The following is a 16,150-nucleotide window of genomic DNA, read 5'->3' as shown; positions in this document are numbered from 1 at the left end:
CGAGTACTCAATAAACCATAGAATTTGTAGTATTCACTTGCGTTATGCCATCTCGTCATGTGACGACAGTGACGAAATAAGCAACGGTGTCTGAATCGTCACTTCCCCAGTTGTCAACCACTGCACCACTTCTTGCAATCATCGCTCTTCGTCTTCTCCATCGCTGATACCAGCTTGTCTTTTGTCTCTCTGATCTAAAGAATCACAAGGTATTACATACTACTATCTTGAAGTTCTACATTGTAAAAATGGTCAATTAACCTGCTAACTCCAAAGCCAAATGTGGTATCTAGAAGATCGTGAATTATTTACAGACAATCATCGACATGAAGAGATCACCGTAGTCTCATGAGCCCTCTAAGCTGACTTCCATCGCTTCAACCAGTCCTGCGCATACCGAGCGAGGATACCATCCTGTACAATCCTCAACCGACCATTCCTCAGCGTCATACTGTCTTTCTCTGCTTTTTCAGTGAGAAACCTCACCGGCTTCGGGGCACCCTCACTGTACATTGACTCATAATGAGCCGTCAACTTCACAGCAGGGTTGACCATCTCCTCTCCTCGAGCTTCACTTTCGCGAAGCATCTGCAGCCAGTTCTCAAACGGGACGGTCTCGAATGAGAATCCGCTGCGTCTAAGTGTATCGAGCAAAGATGACCATGCGAAGACCCGAGAGTTGCAGAGGTTGTAGATGGTGTCGTCGACCCACTCGCCGGATGCTGTGTTGCCCCAGCGCTCCTCGAGGGAGTTGAAGGAACATGCACGGGCTAGTTCAAGCATGGTGCAGGCAAGCTTGTCGACGGGTAGCCAGGAGCATGTGATGTCGAGGTCAGGCAAAGCTTTCAGGGTCAGAGCTGAACGGATCATCAGAGGGATGGCCTCTGAGTCGTTCCACAATCCCTTCTTCGAGTGGCCGGATACTTGTCCGATCCGAAGGGAGTATGTGCGTGCACCAACTCTGCGAGCATTGCTGACGATCTTCTCCCCGATCAGTTTTGAGCGTCCGTATCCCATCTCAAGAGCGCTAGCAAGATCTTCGATGGGAGTCTCGTCTACGTCAGACGAGGCGCCGAGAGCTGTTGAGATGGAGGAGCAGAATAGGAGAACTGCTGGCTCCGGGAGGTTCACGGATAGGGAGAGGTTGATGAGTTTTTGGAGTCCTTTGATGTGAGGTTCAAAGCTCATGAGTGGAAGGTTGAAGTTGACGGGCCATGCGGTGTGGATGATGAGAGACACGGATTGTCGCATCTCCGCCATCATTTCCTCACCGACTCCCAGGTCAGGCTCTTCAAGAGAGCTGTTGAGAGCGACAATCTTCTGCAGTCGGTAAGGAAGGACTGAGAGGCCTTTCTGTGCGAGGGTGTCAATGACAGCTTTTCTGGGCTGAGATCTACGTGTCAGGCAGTACACGGCAGACACACTGTCGTCGTTCAGAAGCTTGTAGAGAGTGTGAGCGCCGATAGAACCAGTTGCTCCGGTGAGGACCTGCGCTTGTTAGTCGATGACTCGATGCAGCTTGTCAGGAAAGAGACTTACAACACTCTTCTGCGTTGCCGCGGAGCTGGGGCTTGGTGTGTGCCTCTCGAAGACGGAGTATTTTTCAATGAGTCCTGGCATCATGGAGACCTCATCCTCAGCCACATCTTGCTGACCGGACTGAACCAGGTGGATATGCTCTGCTAAGCGGACAATATTTCCAGTTTCAAAAGCGACATTGTGGCCGATGTCCTTGGGGTCCTCTATTTTGAAGTCCCTCAATATTAAGCGACGGAGATGGATTGCCTTCAGGCTGTCTAAGCCCTCGGCGAAAAAGTCGGAGTTAGGAGTAGAGATGGGGAATCCAAGCTCTTCGTGACAGAGCTTAATCAGATGGTTCTCCGTTGCGGTCAAGTCCAGCTTGAGAGTTCCATCGGCTGTTTGTTCGAGTTTCGTATACATGTTCTCGATGGTTTCTTCATACTTGGCATACACCTGGGCTCTGATCATTGATCCCTTGTCTGTACGAGGACAGGCGCAGTCAATAGGCAAGACAAGGATCATGTCGCGGGATATCTGAGAAAATTGCTCTGCCCGTGAATTGGCATCTTCTACTGTTGGCCAAAGAAGATCCAAATACTCTTCATCAGAGAACATCTGGGAGTTTTCTGTACGGAAAACCAGCAAGCCAGGAACGGCTTTGTTGACACCGACAACAACTGCTTCCTGAACAAGAGGGCTCTGCTTGATGCAGCCCTCGATTGGGAGAGGAAGGACCTTCTCACCATTGACAAGCGTGATTCGGTCATCCAGACGCGACACGTACTTCCAGCGGTCGGCAAGAGTTGGGTGGGGAGTGAAGACGTCGCGAGAGTGGTATGAGCCAGGGGGCTCATTGGAATTTGAGGCCGTCAATGCAGGGTGGCCTTTGAGGTAGACGACTTCATAAAGCGCATCACTGATGGGTTTCATCCAGATGAAAGGCTTGATGTTGTCGAAGAAGCGCATATAGTTCCAGAAAGGATCTCCTGCTGGCCGAGAGATCGACTCGGCGACCAGGCCGGCTTCCGTTCTAAAAGCGAGTTAGCAACACAACTAGCTGAGAATGCTGATGGATACATACAGCCCGAATGAACCACCGAATCTAACACCCTCGTCTACAAGTCTATCACCCAGCTCGTCAGGGCATGGTGCACCGCCGTATGTGACAGACTTGCAAGATCTCAGCGCTTTTAGCCCGCGTGGGCTGTCGACAAGGAGTTGGAGTAAGTATGGTACGCCCTGGACCGATTCGGGCTGTGCTGCTTCCAGCGCAGCAACAGCCGTACTTGCGGTCAATGGCAGAGAGGCATCCCACATGTATGCTGTTCGTCGCATATACATGGCTTGCAGGGCTGTAGATAGCCCGTGAAGATGATACCATGGCAATGAATTGAAAGAAGTGAACCCAGGACCCCGCATCGGATGCGTCATCAAGGCTTTGTGACTTAAGAAGAGAGGCTTGGGGGTACCTGTTGACCCTGAAGAGTGAAGGATCAGAGCAATCTTCTCGACTTGGAGTTCGGGACGACGACTCCGACATATCACAACAGCATCAGAGTCTTCTGATAGGTCCTCCGGAGAAGGTCTTTCGATGATTGGGCGACACGCAATTAACTTTAGACGTAGGACTTCACCCATTGTGGCGCGAATATTCGGCGATTGGCCATAGAGTATTGTGTTACAACCGACCGTGTCTAGTAAGGACACACACGCTGTGGCCGATAGGCGTGGTGATAACATCATGACCGTGTATCCAAGTCTGCTAAGAGCAAAGAATGTGATCACCATGTTGAGATCTGATAGGGTGAAGAGAGCAACTGTTGCTCCTTCTTTTCGGGCCTAAGAGAGGGTCAGCTTCACACTTAATCTGCAGCATTTCATCACATACCGGCTTGAAACCGTAGTCCATTAATGTGCAGACCGCATAGTCGATCATGCAGTCAAGATCCTGACCGTTGAAGTACTCATAGGACACGGATCCGTTTTGAGAGGGCTTGGGATAAGCCAAGATGGGATGTTGAATATAATCAGCTGCTCGCAGGCGAATCAAGTCATCTAGGAGATGAAGACGGCCGAAGCGTGCAACAACCTGTTCTGTGGTGTTTGTTGTCGGCTTGGGGCCCTGGTCTGTGACCCCTTCATATTGAGGAATTCCCATGATGAAAGTTGACGAAGCTGTACATTAGATAAACCTGAGGTGCTGATGCTGGGGGGGGAGCCAGTGCCTATTTAAGTCCAAGAGCCAGGCTGAGGTGGGTAGATACATCGACCATCTTCGCTATTTCGCCTGAGGGTCGGCGGAGATAAACCGAGTCCGGACCTAGGACCAGTCGCGGCCTGTTGGTTCCCACAGTTTGGGTTTCCGATCCCTGCACAAAACGAAGCGGTGTATGACTAGGAAACGCAAACTGTCAGGCTGATGATCTCCACTGGGAATGACGTCCCCTCAGACACTAGGACCATAAGGAGAGTTAATTACAGGGGCCACTACGTATGCGAACTGTGGCAAGTCCTAAAGCTAATCAGAACCCTAAAGCCAGCACGGGCCCAAATCTGACCGGACCATGGAAGCACGATCGCGATCAGGTGCTGTCAAATCAAGGAACAGGGCTGGCCTCATTTGGTCTGGGATGACACCAATGCTCCTGCCTGTCCGTGCGATGGTCCAAGCTGACTGGATGACAGCGCGCGGGTGCGGTGAAATTTGTCAGTCACACTGCAGCAGATGATGCACGAGCGGAAGCACAGTTCGCAGCATGATGGGCTGGTTGCATAATGTTGCATCCCGCGACATAAGGACGACCCCCAATAGTGCAGGGATTGTCAACAATCAGCGTCCATCCAGCCGAGGGACTAGGGCAGGCTAGGATGAACACCCGCCCCAGTAACCGGGTTCCCGGCCCAGGAACCTGGATCGCGCCCAGGGACTGGAAGATCGATCGCTGATCAGATTTTCTTACAGAGACAGCTAAGCAGTGGACAACCCCTCTTTGCTTTGTTTTTCCTCTATATTTGTTTTTTTTCCTCCTCGGCTTTGTTCGCTCCCTAGCCTTGGGGTTGGGACTTTTAGGGAGGGAATGCGAGGCCCGACGTCCTCTCAGGTTGACAAATGCCCACCCTTCCCAAAATAGAGTGTCACAGCAAAATTGGCTGGGAATGCTGTCTCCACCAACAAAAGACGATGTACCCGTGCAGAAAGCCATGTCCGAGTACTCGTGTTCAACCTTCCTCGATGGCCTGTTTCTGACCTGTCTACTGGAGTGGGGTTTTAAAAATATGGCTGTCGCACACTTCAGCCCCGTCTCGACGGGGCATCTCCGGTCTATAGTGAAAACAACCGACCCCTTGCACTGTCAGGAAGTACGGAATACGGCGGACAGTGAACTCGTCTCACGCCTGCACCGCCACCCGAGATGGCTTGGAATTGAATTCGTTAGTTTAGGTCGAGTCATTTATTGTCATACTAGCCATAATGGCCGCCCTTCAAGTCGACGAACTGGCCCGTGCACCGGACTTCTGCAGCTGGTACTTTTCTCCTTTGCATCCATCAAAGCCCGGTACTTGGCCAGTGCGGACCGTGCGAATATCCGCAATACCGGAGCGAGGTGCTCGATTGACAAATTCTCCGCCTCACTCCTGCTCAAATTTCTTTTCTCCTAATATTATGCTCTATATGATTATGACTTCGATATTGTTTCTGGATTTGAAGTTGGTTTCACATACAATGCTTGCCACTGGAGCTAGAAGATTCTGCAACACGGTAGCCCGATCATTGATCGATTCTGCTCTATCAATAGGTCCAAATTCCCATACGATCGGAACGCCACGAGCTGAACTCGGGTGGGTCAAACCAAGCAGTACTTCTTACGATGTGACCTGTCCGACGGAGGCAAAAGTCCTCCGTGACTTACCGGGAAGCGCCCTCTAGATATTGCCGCTGTTGAAAACTCACCTAGCATAGTACCACCCGATGGGGCCCCGGCGCTACGATAAAGGTTTGTACCCATAACTTCCGTCCAATGTGGAGCGACCTGGGCCGGGAGGTTGATCCGGCGGTAACATTGCAGGTTTGGGATTTAGTTGCCATGAGGTGCAGACTGAAGGCGTCAATGCTGTCAGTATCCATTGTAATTGGCCTATCGACTGCTTTCACCTGCTTTTAGCCGCTCACCGAATCTTACACAAGCACCCCTATCGACAATGCCGGGTATCCGATCCGCCACCCTAAGCCGGGGAGCTGGAAAAGAAGTGACCAATATTGGGTTACCAGCGCATGATCTATCTAATCTCCCGCCTTTAATTCCTGAAATAGTGCGATAATTCGTCACGATTGGCTGGTCCGTGTACCAAATTGCAGCCGGGATTTTAACGTAAGGCGGAATTGTTGAGGGATCGACGGTCTAGCCCAACTAACCACCCTATAGCTCGCATCAATGGACCTTCAGGAAAGATAAGCACCTTTGTGTGTATGGTCAAGAGCCCGGTTCAACTAGCTAAGGCAGAAGCGAAGTTCCTCCCCGATGCTTGGGCCATAACAGTAACATTGATAAAAAAGCAACAACTAACACTTGACACTACAGGGTAGAATGACTGGACCGGGGAGTAAACAATGATCTACGCGGGTGTTACCACGGCCGGTTTCCATACTGTTGGTATGACCCTGCAGTTGTTCATTCAATCTGTCGCCTCACTCCATACTAAAGATGTACTAGCACCAGGACTAGCGACAATAGCATTTGGACCCGAGACTGCGATACTGCGATCGCAAACGTGTCGGGCAAATTCATAGCTTCGTCTATCGTATTGCACACCACACTCAGACTGTTAGTTAGATGATGATACGCTTGCCTCACTTGACGGCGATAAGCACGGACCTGGAGTCTATTTTGCGGCCAGTCTAGACCAGACACCAATCGGATCTCAGATACAGGTCTCTATTCGGGTTCCTGGAACGGATCCGTATGGTTTAATATCGCAACAGTGCCGGAATACTCGATACACCATCCGGTAGGAGCGCCTCGTTGAAACATTGGCTCTAGTAGCAGACCCCGAGGAGGGGTTGCTTCTTTTTTGCTATGTTGGGCACATCTGTGTGGTCAGACCAGACGATCTTACCTAGCGATCTCCGCGTCGGACAGACAGCTAGTGGGAGCCATAGCTTCATACATAAAGCACACGTACATACATACTTACTTACCGACATACTGACTCTAGAGGAGCTTGGGCCAGCCGGAGCGGTGGCCATCTTACGGGGTCTGACGGACATTTAGCATTTAGTACTTTCGGAGTGGCGTTGTGGCGCTGTTCCAGGAACAGGGTAATCGGGAGGCCCCAACCCAGCGGTACTGCGCATCTATCTAGCGGGACAATCTCTTACTGAGTGTGTTTTAAACAATGGGCGGAGCAGCCCGGATTGCGACAAAGTTCTGCATATGCGCCAGGATTCATTGAACTTTCATCAGGAGGAGGGGAGCAAAGCCCGTGCGAAAGTGACCCCAGGCTATTGAAAGCCATTGCCAGAGATAGATTGGGCGTCCCGTAATGGGAGGAGGCTCGTCAGCTGGACCACAAAAAGTAAAAGCCTGGGGAAAATAGTCGGAAAAGATACGGCTGGACCATCTTCAACCTCGGCCCCGTGCGACGTGATTCATGCGGCGATGCGTCTGCTACTGCTATTGTGTCATGATGATCTGGGGCCTCGCCCGACAATCTGCATCCGAAACTATTGGAAAAGCATCGACACAAAGTCCCAGATTGAAGTGTCCTGCAATTATCCTTGCCTTGGGGTCCCGGCGGATGCGACCGGCCTGCCAGGCTTGCTTTTTCCAGGAGTCCGGGTACGGGCATCATTGCGCGATTGCCATCCTTGCTGATTGATCGACCGCTTGAATTATTGGATTATTCCAGTTCTGGGTCAGTTTTCTCACCCGCGGAAAGTGCTATATAATCCCTTAACCTGCATGTTGTTTCACCGCTGCTACAACTTCGCATCTCACGCATTCCCATACCACCCAACTATAGCATAGTCTTCTGTATCTTCTTACATTTACTATTTTGTATGTTAAAAGATGGCTGTCGATCAGTCCAATGTCCTCTCCCTAGTGGAGACTATCAAGCAGACAGCATTGCAGGACCAAGGTGCATGCCGCTCTGCACAGTCGCATTTCCAGCTGCTCGGCTTGATCGACGAGCTGCGTCTTGCAGTTGAGACTCCTACGGAGACGGTGCTGCGCTTGATCTACCAGGTAAGTTGCTTCTTTCCCTTCCGCTCAGGTGATTATCGCTTAACGTGCATGCAGCCACCGCAAAATGCAGCCCTCCGCACCGTTATGGATCTTGGTATCTTCCCATTGTTGGTGGAGCAAAGCAAGCGCGGGATGTCGGCTACAGAGCTGGCGGCACAAACTGATGCCGAGCGCGGATTAATTGGTAAGATGATCGCCAAAGTCTTCACGGTCTCTGCTCATACCTATAGTCCGTCTGATGCGAGTCATGACCGCACTGGGCTTGTGCGCAAACCCAGAATCCGAAGTATACATTGCGACCGACAAGACCGTCGCACTCACTCAGCCGATCGGAAGAGATGGCATTCCTTGCATGTAAGTCGCTATATTGATTACCTGCACTATTGCATGCAATATTGACGGCATAGATACGATCTGACTCTTCCCACTCTCGCTAAACTTCCTGACTATTTTCGGGAACACCGCTACATCTCTCCAAAGGAGTATGCCCGTTCACCCATGCAATGGGCAGTCGGGAAGAGCCAGTTTGAATGGCTTGCGCAGAACAAGCACCGCCAATCGCTCTTCAACTCGTACATGTCTAGTCGTCGTCATGGCAAACCGAGCTGGTTTGACGTGTATCCCGTCGAGCGATTGACGATTGACGCCGTGGACCACCAGGAGGCTGTTTTCCTCGTCGACGTAGGCGGCAACCAAGGCCATGATCTGGTGAAGTTCCAGGACAAGCACGCCGAGGTCCCTGGCCGGCTTGTCCTACAAGATTTGCCCAAGGTGGTGTCTCGCTGTCCTGGGGGGAGAATCGAAGGAATGGGGTACAGCTTTTTGGACCCACAGCCTATCAAGGGTATGCAATATCTCTCACGGACCTTAAATCGTTTCACTATCAAAACTAACATACACACAGGCGCCAGAGCATACTACTTCCGCGCTATCTTCCATGACTGGCCAGACCACATCTGCCGCAAGATTTTGGTCAACACCATTTCTGCCATGGATCCTGAGTACTCCCGCATCATCATTTCTGACTTTGTTCTCCCGGACACGAATGCCCCGCTCCTGCAGTCATCGTTGGACATCCAGATGATGAGCATCGGCTCGGGAGTGGAGCGCTCTGAACGCCAGTGGCGCGAGCTGCTCGACGAAGCGGGATTGGAAATCACCGGCATTTGGAACAGTAACCCGGGGATGGAGTCTGTGATTGAAGCCGTACCCAAGCAAAGCCAGCGCTGTTTTAGTCCTTGATGGCGTAACCTTGATACCTCGTTTAATGTTCTTCGGCGTTGGATCTGTCATATTGTCTGTGCGCGTTCTGGTTTGAGTTTCGTTTAGTTCTTTAGATATCCCAGTGGTGGCTAGCTGATTCGTTTCTGGTTGTTAATAATATAATGTGATACGAAGTCATCAATCCCTTGCTTGAAGGATCTCTTATTGAACCTTTCTTAGTAATAGTCACCGCGTCACGGCTGACAGCTGAACTACCTATTCCCCGGCCGTGTGTATGTGGGGGGAATATACATATGTCATGCAATAAATGACTGAACCGAACCCCCTTGCCGATAAATAACCTTTTTCTTATATATATATGTTCGTCTTCGATGATTTCTGGAGCTACTACAGCTGCAGAACCCCGTTAGATGGCAATCTCGCATAATTGCGCACGCAGTTATGTTATAGAAGATGCAAGAAGCTAAAGTTTATCTATTATTATACTACTGCTACTCTTAGTACTAGTAATTAGTGTTTTGGTTCCCTTGCCCCTCCATTCCCCTCATCTCGCTAGTTTATTCAACAGCTTGCGTCATAGATTTATCCTATATCCCGCATGCGTGCATGCATATATCGACATTGTATTTCCTGCACGATTGCCGTTTCAGATGCACGGGATGGGGGGTTTGGCGTGCGGTGTCATATTGTGGTTAACTTTATGTTGTGGTTTGGGAAGGTGATGATGATGGGTGGTTTCACCGCTAGTATAGAGTTTCTTTGTATGATATGATAGACCATGGTTATTACTAAAAGGTGATAACTAGTACGCTGAGATATAAATGTGGCAGAGGGAAGTCGTGGTCGGTCACACTTACACAGATGCAGTGTGTTCAGTATATACCATGATCCTTGCCTGTACTATATACCAGGACCTCCATATAGCAAGCCTCTCACTGACTACCAACAGAATATCAGAGAAAAATAAACAAGTGTACTAAAATGGTAATGTTCTTCTATTCATCAAATTACTAAATTTTAACCTAACTAACCTCTCTACTCACTGGTTAGTAGTTTTACTGTAGGAACCATTTCTGCCACCCTGCTCGAAGGCGGTTAAAAAACGTACAGATTGCTGACTGACTTTTGCGGAGCTGTACGAAAGATATATCCGTCTATAGCCGTTTATATCCGCACATTTCGTTGCGAGGTTGAAGGAGTTCTGCCGCTTTGGGCGGTAAATTGAGCGGTGGGGGTGGGCAGTAAGTATTTAGCTATCGCGGGCGGGTTTTCTCTTACTGGTTTATTGGAGAAATTGAGGTAGTAGCTTAATAATGGATGGTGATGATGGCAGAATTATTGTCCCAGGGGAAACCTGTTTACTTTGACTGAACTAACTAACTCATGAGATGACATGGTTCTCATTCTACTTTCAGTAACCCCTTGGACCTGGTTATTTGAACCATGGAACCTGGTACTGGCTTAAGGCGTGCCTGTTTGCTTCTAAGTATTCGGTCATGTCCGTGGATTGATTTTGTGGCTATGCTTTGATTCTTGCTTTTATTTTACCTAGGGATTTGTGTCATATCATGGAGACCCATGAGGGTTGGTTCGATATTCTTCTGGTTTACGAACGCTTTCTTCGGGTGTCCTGGTTAGTTGGGTTTGGTACGGTAGTGGTACCTTCTAAGTTTCAAGCTTTAACCTTGTGGCTAATTCTATTTCTCAGAGCTGGGGCTGGTGGTGATTGGCTGGTTGGTGGCTCCGTGTGTTCCTTGTTTTTCTGCTGTTATTGCTGCTTGTTGTTTAGGTTGTCGTTCGGTATGGCGAATTCTGAGCAAACGAGGTAGGTCGGTAGATATGATGGTTCCCTCTTATACAAGCTATATCTCTCCATCATGGGATTCAACTATCAGGTGGCAATCACCGATAGGTTTCCCTAATGCCGTCTCCAACCATAACCTAGTACACTCCCTGTCTTCTTTCACATACCCTAGTAAATCACTGTTGTGTCGGAATTCTGCGATACCCTCCCATAGCTTTACTATTGTTAGTATCTTGAGTAGCCTATATGATTCCGTACACCCTCTTCCGCGAAATATCTGCACCTTATGGAATTTCGTTCGGCGTCTTCTCGACGGTTTCAGAGCGATCCGTGATCAGCGTGCCTATTTAGTAGGTTGCGGCGCAGGGGTGATTCCATGTTAGAGGTGAGAGATCTCGGAGCTTTGGTGTATCTTGGAGGGGCGGTGTTGGTAGGTATAGCCTATTTATTGACTTTGTCCGGTCAGTTATAATGATCCATCGTCTATTGCTTCCTTAATGAATATTGGGGCAATGGGGTAGATAGGTGGGAGTAACACACCCAATCCACTCCAGACGCGAGTGCATGATTCTGCGATCTGGTGTCATGGCTTTTACAACAACAGGCTTAATGTCCTCTGGTGTATGCGACACGAGCAAAGAACGTAGGATGAGGTTTCATTGATGAATTGAGATGCTAGAAGAATAAGCCGCTTGTAGCCATGGCATGAAGGTATTCTGATGGATGGCTGCCAGGAAGAACAATATGGCAGCGCCCGCACCAATAGTAGTATGCTCCGCAGCAAATATGTAGATATCCATTGTGTAAATGGGGGTGCTTGATGATCCTTTAAGGATGGAGGTAGAGAAGGGGAAAGGTAAGATCATCGAGGACCGGTGGGTGTTTGCATTGTTTGGTCGTTCGGCGGAGCTGTCCTCTTGATGCCTGAGGAGTCAACGCCATCCTCCCCTTCTCTCTCTCTCTCTCTTTTCTCTAGTAACAAATATAATCCTCTACTCCTTACTCCATGCCTTCTGCTCTCATCTTCACACTAGGATATGGCATTGCATCAAGCAGTATACCTCGACCCATATTAAATGGAGGGTAGCAGACTTAGTAGCCATTTTGCTACAACGACTGTCGCAGCGACCGGCAAGGTATCTTGCCAGAGTTGATCCATCTGATTGGCCTTGGTCACCACGAGCAGCTATTTTGAGGGCCGAATGACACTCAGTAAACAATGATCGACAGGCGCGTCCCACTCGATTCATGGCATCCATTCTTTGGTCCAGTCGCTAAAGTGGAGCAAAACTAGCCAACTCAAACCGAGCTTAACATGGAACAATAGCATTGGGCAGCTACACTCTCTACTATACTTGATGGGAAGCGGACCATTAGCACACAGCGTTTTGGGGACAATCAGACATCCCATATCAATTTCTTGATCAGGGGTGATACTTGTTGACCTCCCTTAATAGCCGACAGGATGACATTTGAGTGTCATTTGACAGCTACAGCTACAGGAGGCATAATTCCTAGCACATGCGCATGCAGAGTAATACCCCAATATATATAAGAGAACACTGAGAAGAACGGCTGCGCATCAAGGTCATCCTTCCGATGTCTAGCTGATGCCAACTTGAAGCATGTTCAAAGTAATTTCAACGGCTCGAAAGTAGATTGTCTTCGCCACGACTGCGCCATATGACCATACTTCTGAGACAGACAAGACTGGGCACCTCTTCCCGGGCACCTCTTCCCAGGCAGGCTCGGCCGCCCTGTCGTGATTCACTACACAGACGGTTAACCTGATTACGCACTTGCACCGGTAGGCGGCCTTGTGCAGATGCAAGGCAGAGTGGCGTTGGCCGACCTTGCCAATGCGAGTAGGCCAAGAGCTGAAGCAATCCTTTCGGAGTTCTCTGAAAGGGCAAATCAGGGCTGTCGTGATTACTTGGAGGCAAATTGAAGCAGTTGACTGGGTGACTTGGTGAGTCCGGAGACCCCCGTAGAAGCAGGATACTCGGCACACGAGTTGCCTTTCTGGTCAACAATGGGTCGCTAAAACTGCCGATTGGGTCCTGCAATGAACATCGATGCATGCATATATTGTCTATAAAAATGCAGTATCACATCATGTTCTGTGATTGGTCATATTCTGCTTACTGGACGCCTGAAGATCACCAACCAGGCTCGAACACGAATTGCGCCACGATGCTGACCATGTGTCCTAGTGGTGATCTAGGCTTATATCAGACTGATTGGACTTCAGCCTTTCTTGCGATGAGTGGTGATTGGATGGCTCTCTCGTCGAGATTGACTCAAACTCAAGTGACCCCAGAGGGCCCGGTAAGGCGTCGCCCGAGCACGAACTACAGCAAACTCTTGCCATTCGTCTGTCGATCAGCTGAATTCATACATGACGCTGACTTCATGGCTTACAACAAGCTAAGCCCTGCATATGCGGTGAGTCAACCAGCCATCCTACCAGGCTATGGTTATCCCCACAGGATCGACAGTGCCCCGACACTGCCAACTCTTTGGACACCTCAGCTGATGGTGGGAGCGGAGCTGTCAGGCAGTGTCGGCCCTTTTAAGCTCAATGTCGCCCAATCTCGGCACCGGTTCTTTGAGACTCCAAGCTGCTACAAGCTAAGAACAAAATGAGTCTCGACCCGTGCAACTGCTTGTGCCCGCCAGACCGTCCGACGCGAGAGCTGGTTCTCTGTTTTGATGGAACAGGGAACACTTTCCGCGTGGATGGCGGGGATAGCAACATTCTCAAGATCTTCCGCATGCTAGACCGCAAGAAGGAAAACCGATGTGAGTTACCTTGATAACTGTACTGGACACTGGCTGACGTGATTAGACTGCTACTACCAGCGTATGTTGCCCCACTTGAGTGTTATTACCAATTATTAACATGATGACAGCCGGTATTGGAGAAGACATCAGGCCTGGGACCTTTGCCAACGCGGCTGTCCGTCCCTTTAGCAACATCGCCCCAAATGCGATCATCGATGAGGCGCTCGCGACCTCATTTGCCCAGCATGTCATCTATGGATACCGTTTCCTCGCTCGCCGCTGGATTCCGGGGTCGCATATCTACCTGTTTGGGTTCTCGCGTGGGGCCTACACGGCAAGATTCCTCAACGAGATGCTTGACTTTATTGGATTAATTTCAGCCGATAACGAGGAGATCATGCCACTTGTCTGGGAAGCGTTTACATCGTACAAGTTTGCCAACAGTGGCAAGGAATCTGAACAGGCCGAGTATTTTCTCCGCATGTGCCGCGACACGATGTGCCGATCCGTGGGCCGCGTGCATTTCCTGGGCCTTTTCGATACAGTCAACAGCGTGGCCAAGTTCAACATCTACGATGATCATAGAGACATGCGAATCCAGCCGAAACCGCGAATCATGCGACATGCAGTTAGCATTGATGAACGTCGAATCAAGTTCCAACCAGTGCTATTCGAGAAGCTACGGGCGCATGGGAGGATAGGCCGGGTGAGTACATGGGCTGAGCGGGCGGACGTTGAGTTTTGGGGTAGCGACCTGACGGCGTCTCCAGAGACGGAGTTCGAGGAGGTCTACTTTTCTGGCGACCATAGCGACGTTGGTGGTGGATGGCCGCGTGAGTTGGGCCGAGAATATGTAGCCAGCCAGATCCCCCTGATGTGGATGGTCGAGGAATCCATCGAGGCCGGACTTACCTACGAGCCTGAACAGTTGCATAAGCTTGGCTGCTTTGACTTTAGAAGGCAGGAGCACAGCAACCCAGAAGTGATACACCAGGCTGAGCGAGCTATCCTGCATGATTCCCTCATGTATGACTCGGGCAAGACGCTGGAGACGTTATTCTGGCGAATTCTCGAGTGTCTGCCCATCAAGCGCCCCAAAGTGGCCCCAGATGGAAGAGTGCAGTCGACGCGATGGCATGTCGGGGGGTTGCGACGGCCGCTGCCACAAGGGGCCAAGCTGCACTACAGTGTGATTGAGCGGCTCAAGCGGGACCCGGACTATCGGCCCTACAATCTCGGGGTGGGTAATATGGCGGAGGTGGACGAGGTCATCGAGGGATGGAGGCATATCGTGCACGACAAGGATAGCGGCCATGATAAGGAGATCGAGGAGGTGGAAGAGGTACCCGGGGACGAACGGACTCGGCGGCGCCGGACGTTATGCGAGTATTATGTCTGGAAGAGGGAGGCTGTGGATGGGAGGCCGCGAACTAGGCGGTCGGACTTGTGCTGCTGAAGGGAATGACCATGTATGATAGACGATTGCGAGCGTTTTTTTTTTTGTTGTTAGATAGTATTATTAGTTGTTAATACATTAACTTGATTTACTTGATACCACCGTGGGATGACAACCGAAAGCTCATACATATCGAAGTAAATGAATGCCGTCGCAGCTAGTCAAAGATTGCTTTTTCACATCCGCTTTGGCCACCTGTGTAGGTACAGGAGACGAACTTTTCAGCACTCTCGGGGCTAGTAACTGGAGGGGAAACATTGTGATCAACAACATAAATTTCATATTTACTCTATTTCATTTTACTCTATCACGCGAGGTGAGCGCGACAGAAGTCCAGTAGTAATTACCAGGACTACGCAATCACAGAAATACCTAATCATGTTTGATGTCTTGAATATATTTCTATTTCGATGATACTCATCTGGACAATTCCGATATATTTGGCGGTGCAGCCGAGGTACTAGCATCTACATGTTGTGTTGTGCTATTCGGCCTTCCTTGAACAATAATCTTGTAGCACTTATAGCAAATACACTATATCATAAACGGCGGCATAGACAGAGGCTAGACTTAAAATATTCCCTGAGAACATTTTTAGCGTAAATAAAGTATCTTAGGTGTACCATGGTGGCCTTGATGCCTTATGTATGCCTGAGGGATAAATGAGACGGCGTTCAGTCTAACATCCGGGCAGGCCATTGAGGGTAACAGCATTTCCCCCGATCGGTAATTGAGTAACTTGTCCAATCTGATACTAGATCGTGATTTAGTACTCTCAAATAGTCCTGACTCACCACTGAAATATGATAGGATGTCAGTCTAAGGTTGCCCAGATTGATGATGTCCCTCAAGGATTTCACGCCACCTGCTAGAATCCCAGTTCGTGTCATGCAAATCCCGAGATTGTCGTGGCCAGTCAGTCTAATTGCGAAACGCGGTAAACCCTAGCTTCGTTCACCATCCTCTCGGGTCATCCGAGAGAGAACTGCAGAGACGAGCCAAGAGGCCAAGCTCGCTCATTCCGGGGTAGCAAAAGGCGGGGTAACTGGGACCCAAGCGAAGTCAGTCCGGGGGGGGATTCTGTTGTTTTGTTGGTCTTGGGGCTACAGCAGGTTC

General features: G+C 49.9%; 5 protein-coding genes across 5 annotated transcripts; 3 read left to right on the top strand and 2 right to left on the bottom strand.

The window, feature by feature from the left end:
• Nucleotides 1-263: 263 nt before the first annotated feature.
• BO83DRAFT_373404 (NRPS-like enzyme) lies at nt 264-3,679 on the bottom strand (the record flags this gene model as incomplete). The annotated part of the gene is made up of 4 exons (XM_025530038.1): nt 264-1,488; nt 1,540-2,551; nt 2,603-3,360; nt 3,410-3,679. 4 exons carry the CDS (start codon nt 3,677-3,679, stop codon nt 358-360), a joined length of 3,171 nt encoding a protein of 1,056 aa, XP_025381927.1. The 3' UTR covers nt 264-357.
• Nucleotides 3,680-3,750: 71 nt separating this feature from the next.
• On the bottom strand, nt 3,751-5,647 carry BO83DRAFT_404251 (uncharacterized protein; the record flags this gene model as incomplete). The annotated part of the gene is made up of 11 exons (XM_025533695.1): nt 3,751-3,890; nt 3,976-4,033; nt 4,085-4,170; nt 4,237-4,285; nt 4,314-4,448; nt 4,695-4,811; nt 4,916-4,917; nt 5,019-5,150; nt 5,241-5,308; nt 5,433-5,473; nt 5,525-5,647. The coding sequence occupies 11 exons, from the start codon at nt 5,645-5,647 to the stop codon at nt 3,751-3,753; spliced, it is 951 nt and encodes a 316-aa protein (XP_025381926.1).
• A 483-nt stretch (nt 5,648-6,130) lies between these two features.
• BO83DRAFT_404250 (uncharacterized protein) lies at nt 6,131-7,207 on the top strand (the record flags this gene model as incomplete). The annotated part of the gene is made up of 5 exons (XM_025533694.1): nt 6,131-6,173; nt 6,354-6,480; nt 6,561-6,698; nt 6,757-6,838; nt 7,103-7,207. The coding sequence occupies 5 exons, from the start codon at nt 6,131-6,133 to the stop codon at nt 7,205-7,207; spliced, it is 495 nt and encodes a 164-aa protein (XP_025381925.1).
• A 283-nt stretch (nt 7,208-7,490) lies between these two features.
• BO83DRAFT_350484 (S-adenosyl-L-methionine-dependent methyltransferase) lies at nt 7,491-9,129 on the top strand. Its single transcript, XM_025528906.1, has 5 exons — nt 7,491-7,766; nt 7,821-7,950; nt 7,997-8,120; nt 8,174-8,610; nt 8,671-9,129. The coding sequence occupies exons 1-5, from the start codon at nt 7,590-7,592 to the stop codon at nt 9,006-9,008; spliced, it is 1,206 nt and encodes a 401-aa protein (XP_025381924.1). The 5' UTR covers nt 7,491-7,589; the 3' UTR covers nt 9,009-9,129.
• A 4,041-nt stretch (nt 9,130-13,170) lies between these two features.
• BO83DRAFT_208027 (T6SS phospholipase effector Tle1-like catalytic domain-containing protein) lies at nt 13,171-15,067 on the top strand. The gene is made up of 4 exons (XM_025526694.1): nt 13,171-13,239; nt 13,352-13,596; nt 13,643-13,657; nt 13,707-15,067. The coding sequence occupies exons 2-4, from the start codon at nt 13,437-13,439 to the stop codon at nt 15,032-15,034; spliced, it is 1,503 nt and encodes a 500-aa protein (XP_025381923.1). The 5' UTR covers nt 13,171-13,239; nt 13,352-13,436; the 3' UTR covers nt 15,035-15,067.
• Nucleotides 15,068-16,150: the final 1,083 nt, after the last annotated feature.

Source organism: Aspergillus eucalypticola, assembly GCF_003184535.1.
Source record: "Aspergillus eucalypticola CBS 122712 chromosome Unknown BO83scaffold_52, whole genome shotgun sequence".
In the NCBI taxonomy this organism is placed as follows: Eukaryota; Fungi; Ascomycota; class Eurotiomycetes; order Eurotiales; family Aspergillaceae; genus Aspergillus; species Aspergillus eucalypticola.
This window is presented reverse-complemented; position numbering and strand designations above follow the sequence as displayed.

Bases quoted from the DNA above. Each gene is read 5' to 3' on its own strand.
- BO83DRAFT_350484 (XM_025528906.1), top strand. From the start codon at position 7,590: ATGGCTGTCGATCAGTCCAATGTCCTCTCCCTAGTGGAGACTATCAAG. The intron at 8,121-8,173 runs GTAAGTCGCTAT...TTGACGGCATAG, and splicing joins AGAGATGGCATTCCTTGCAT to ATACGATCTGACTCTTCCCA. The intron at 8,611-8,670 runs GTATGCAATATC...ACATACACACAG, and splicing joins GGACCCACAGCCTATCAAGG to GCGCCAGAGCATACTACTTC.
- BO83DRAFT_208027 (XM_025526694.1), top strand. From the start codon at position 13,437: ATGAGTCTCGACCCGTGCAACTGCTTGTGCCCGCCAGACCGTCCGACG.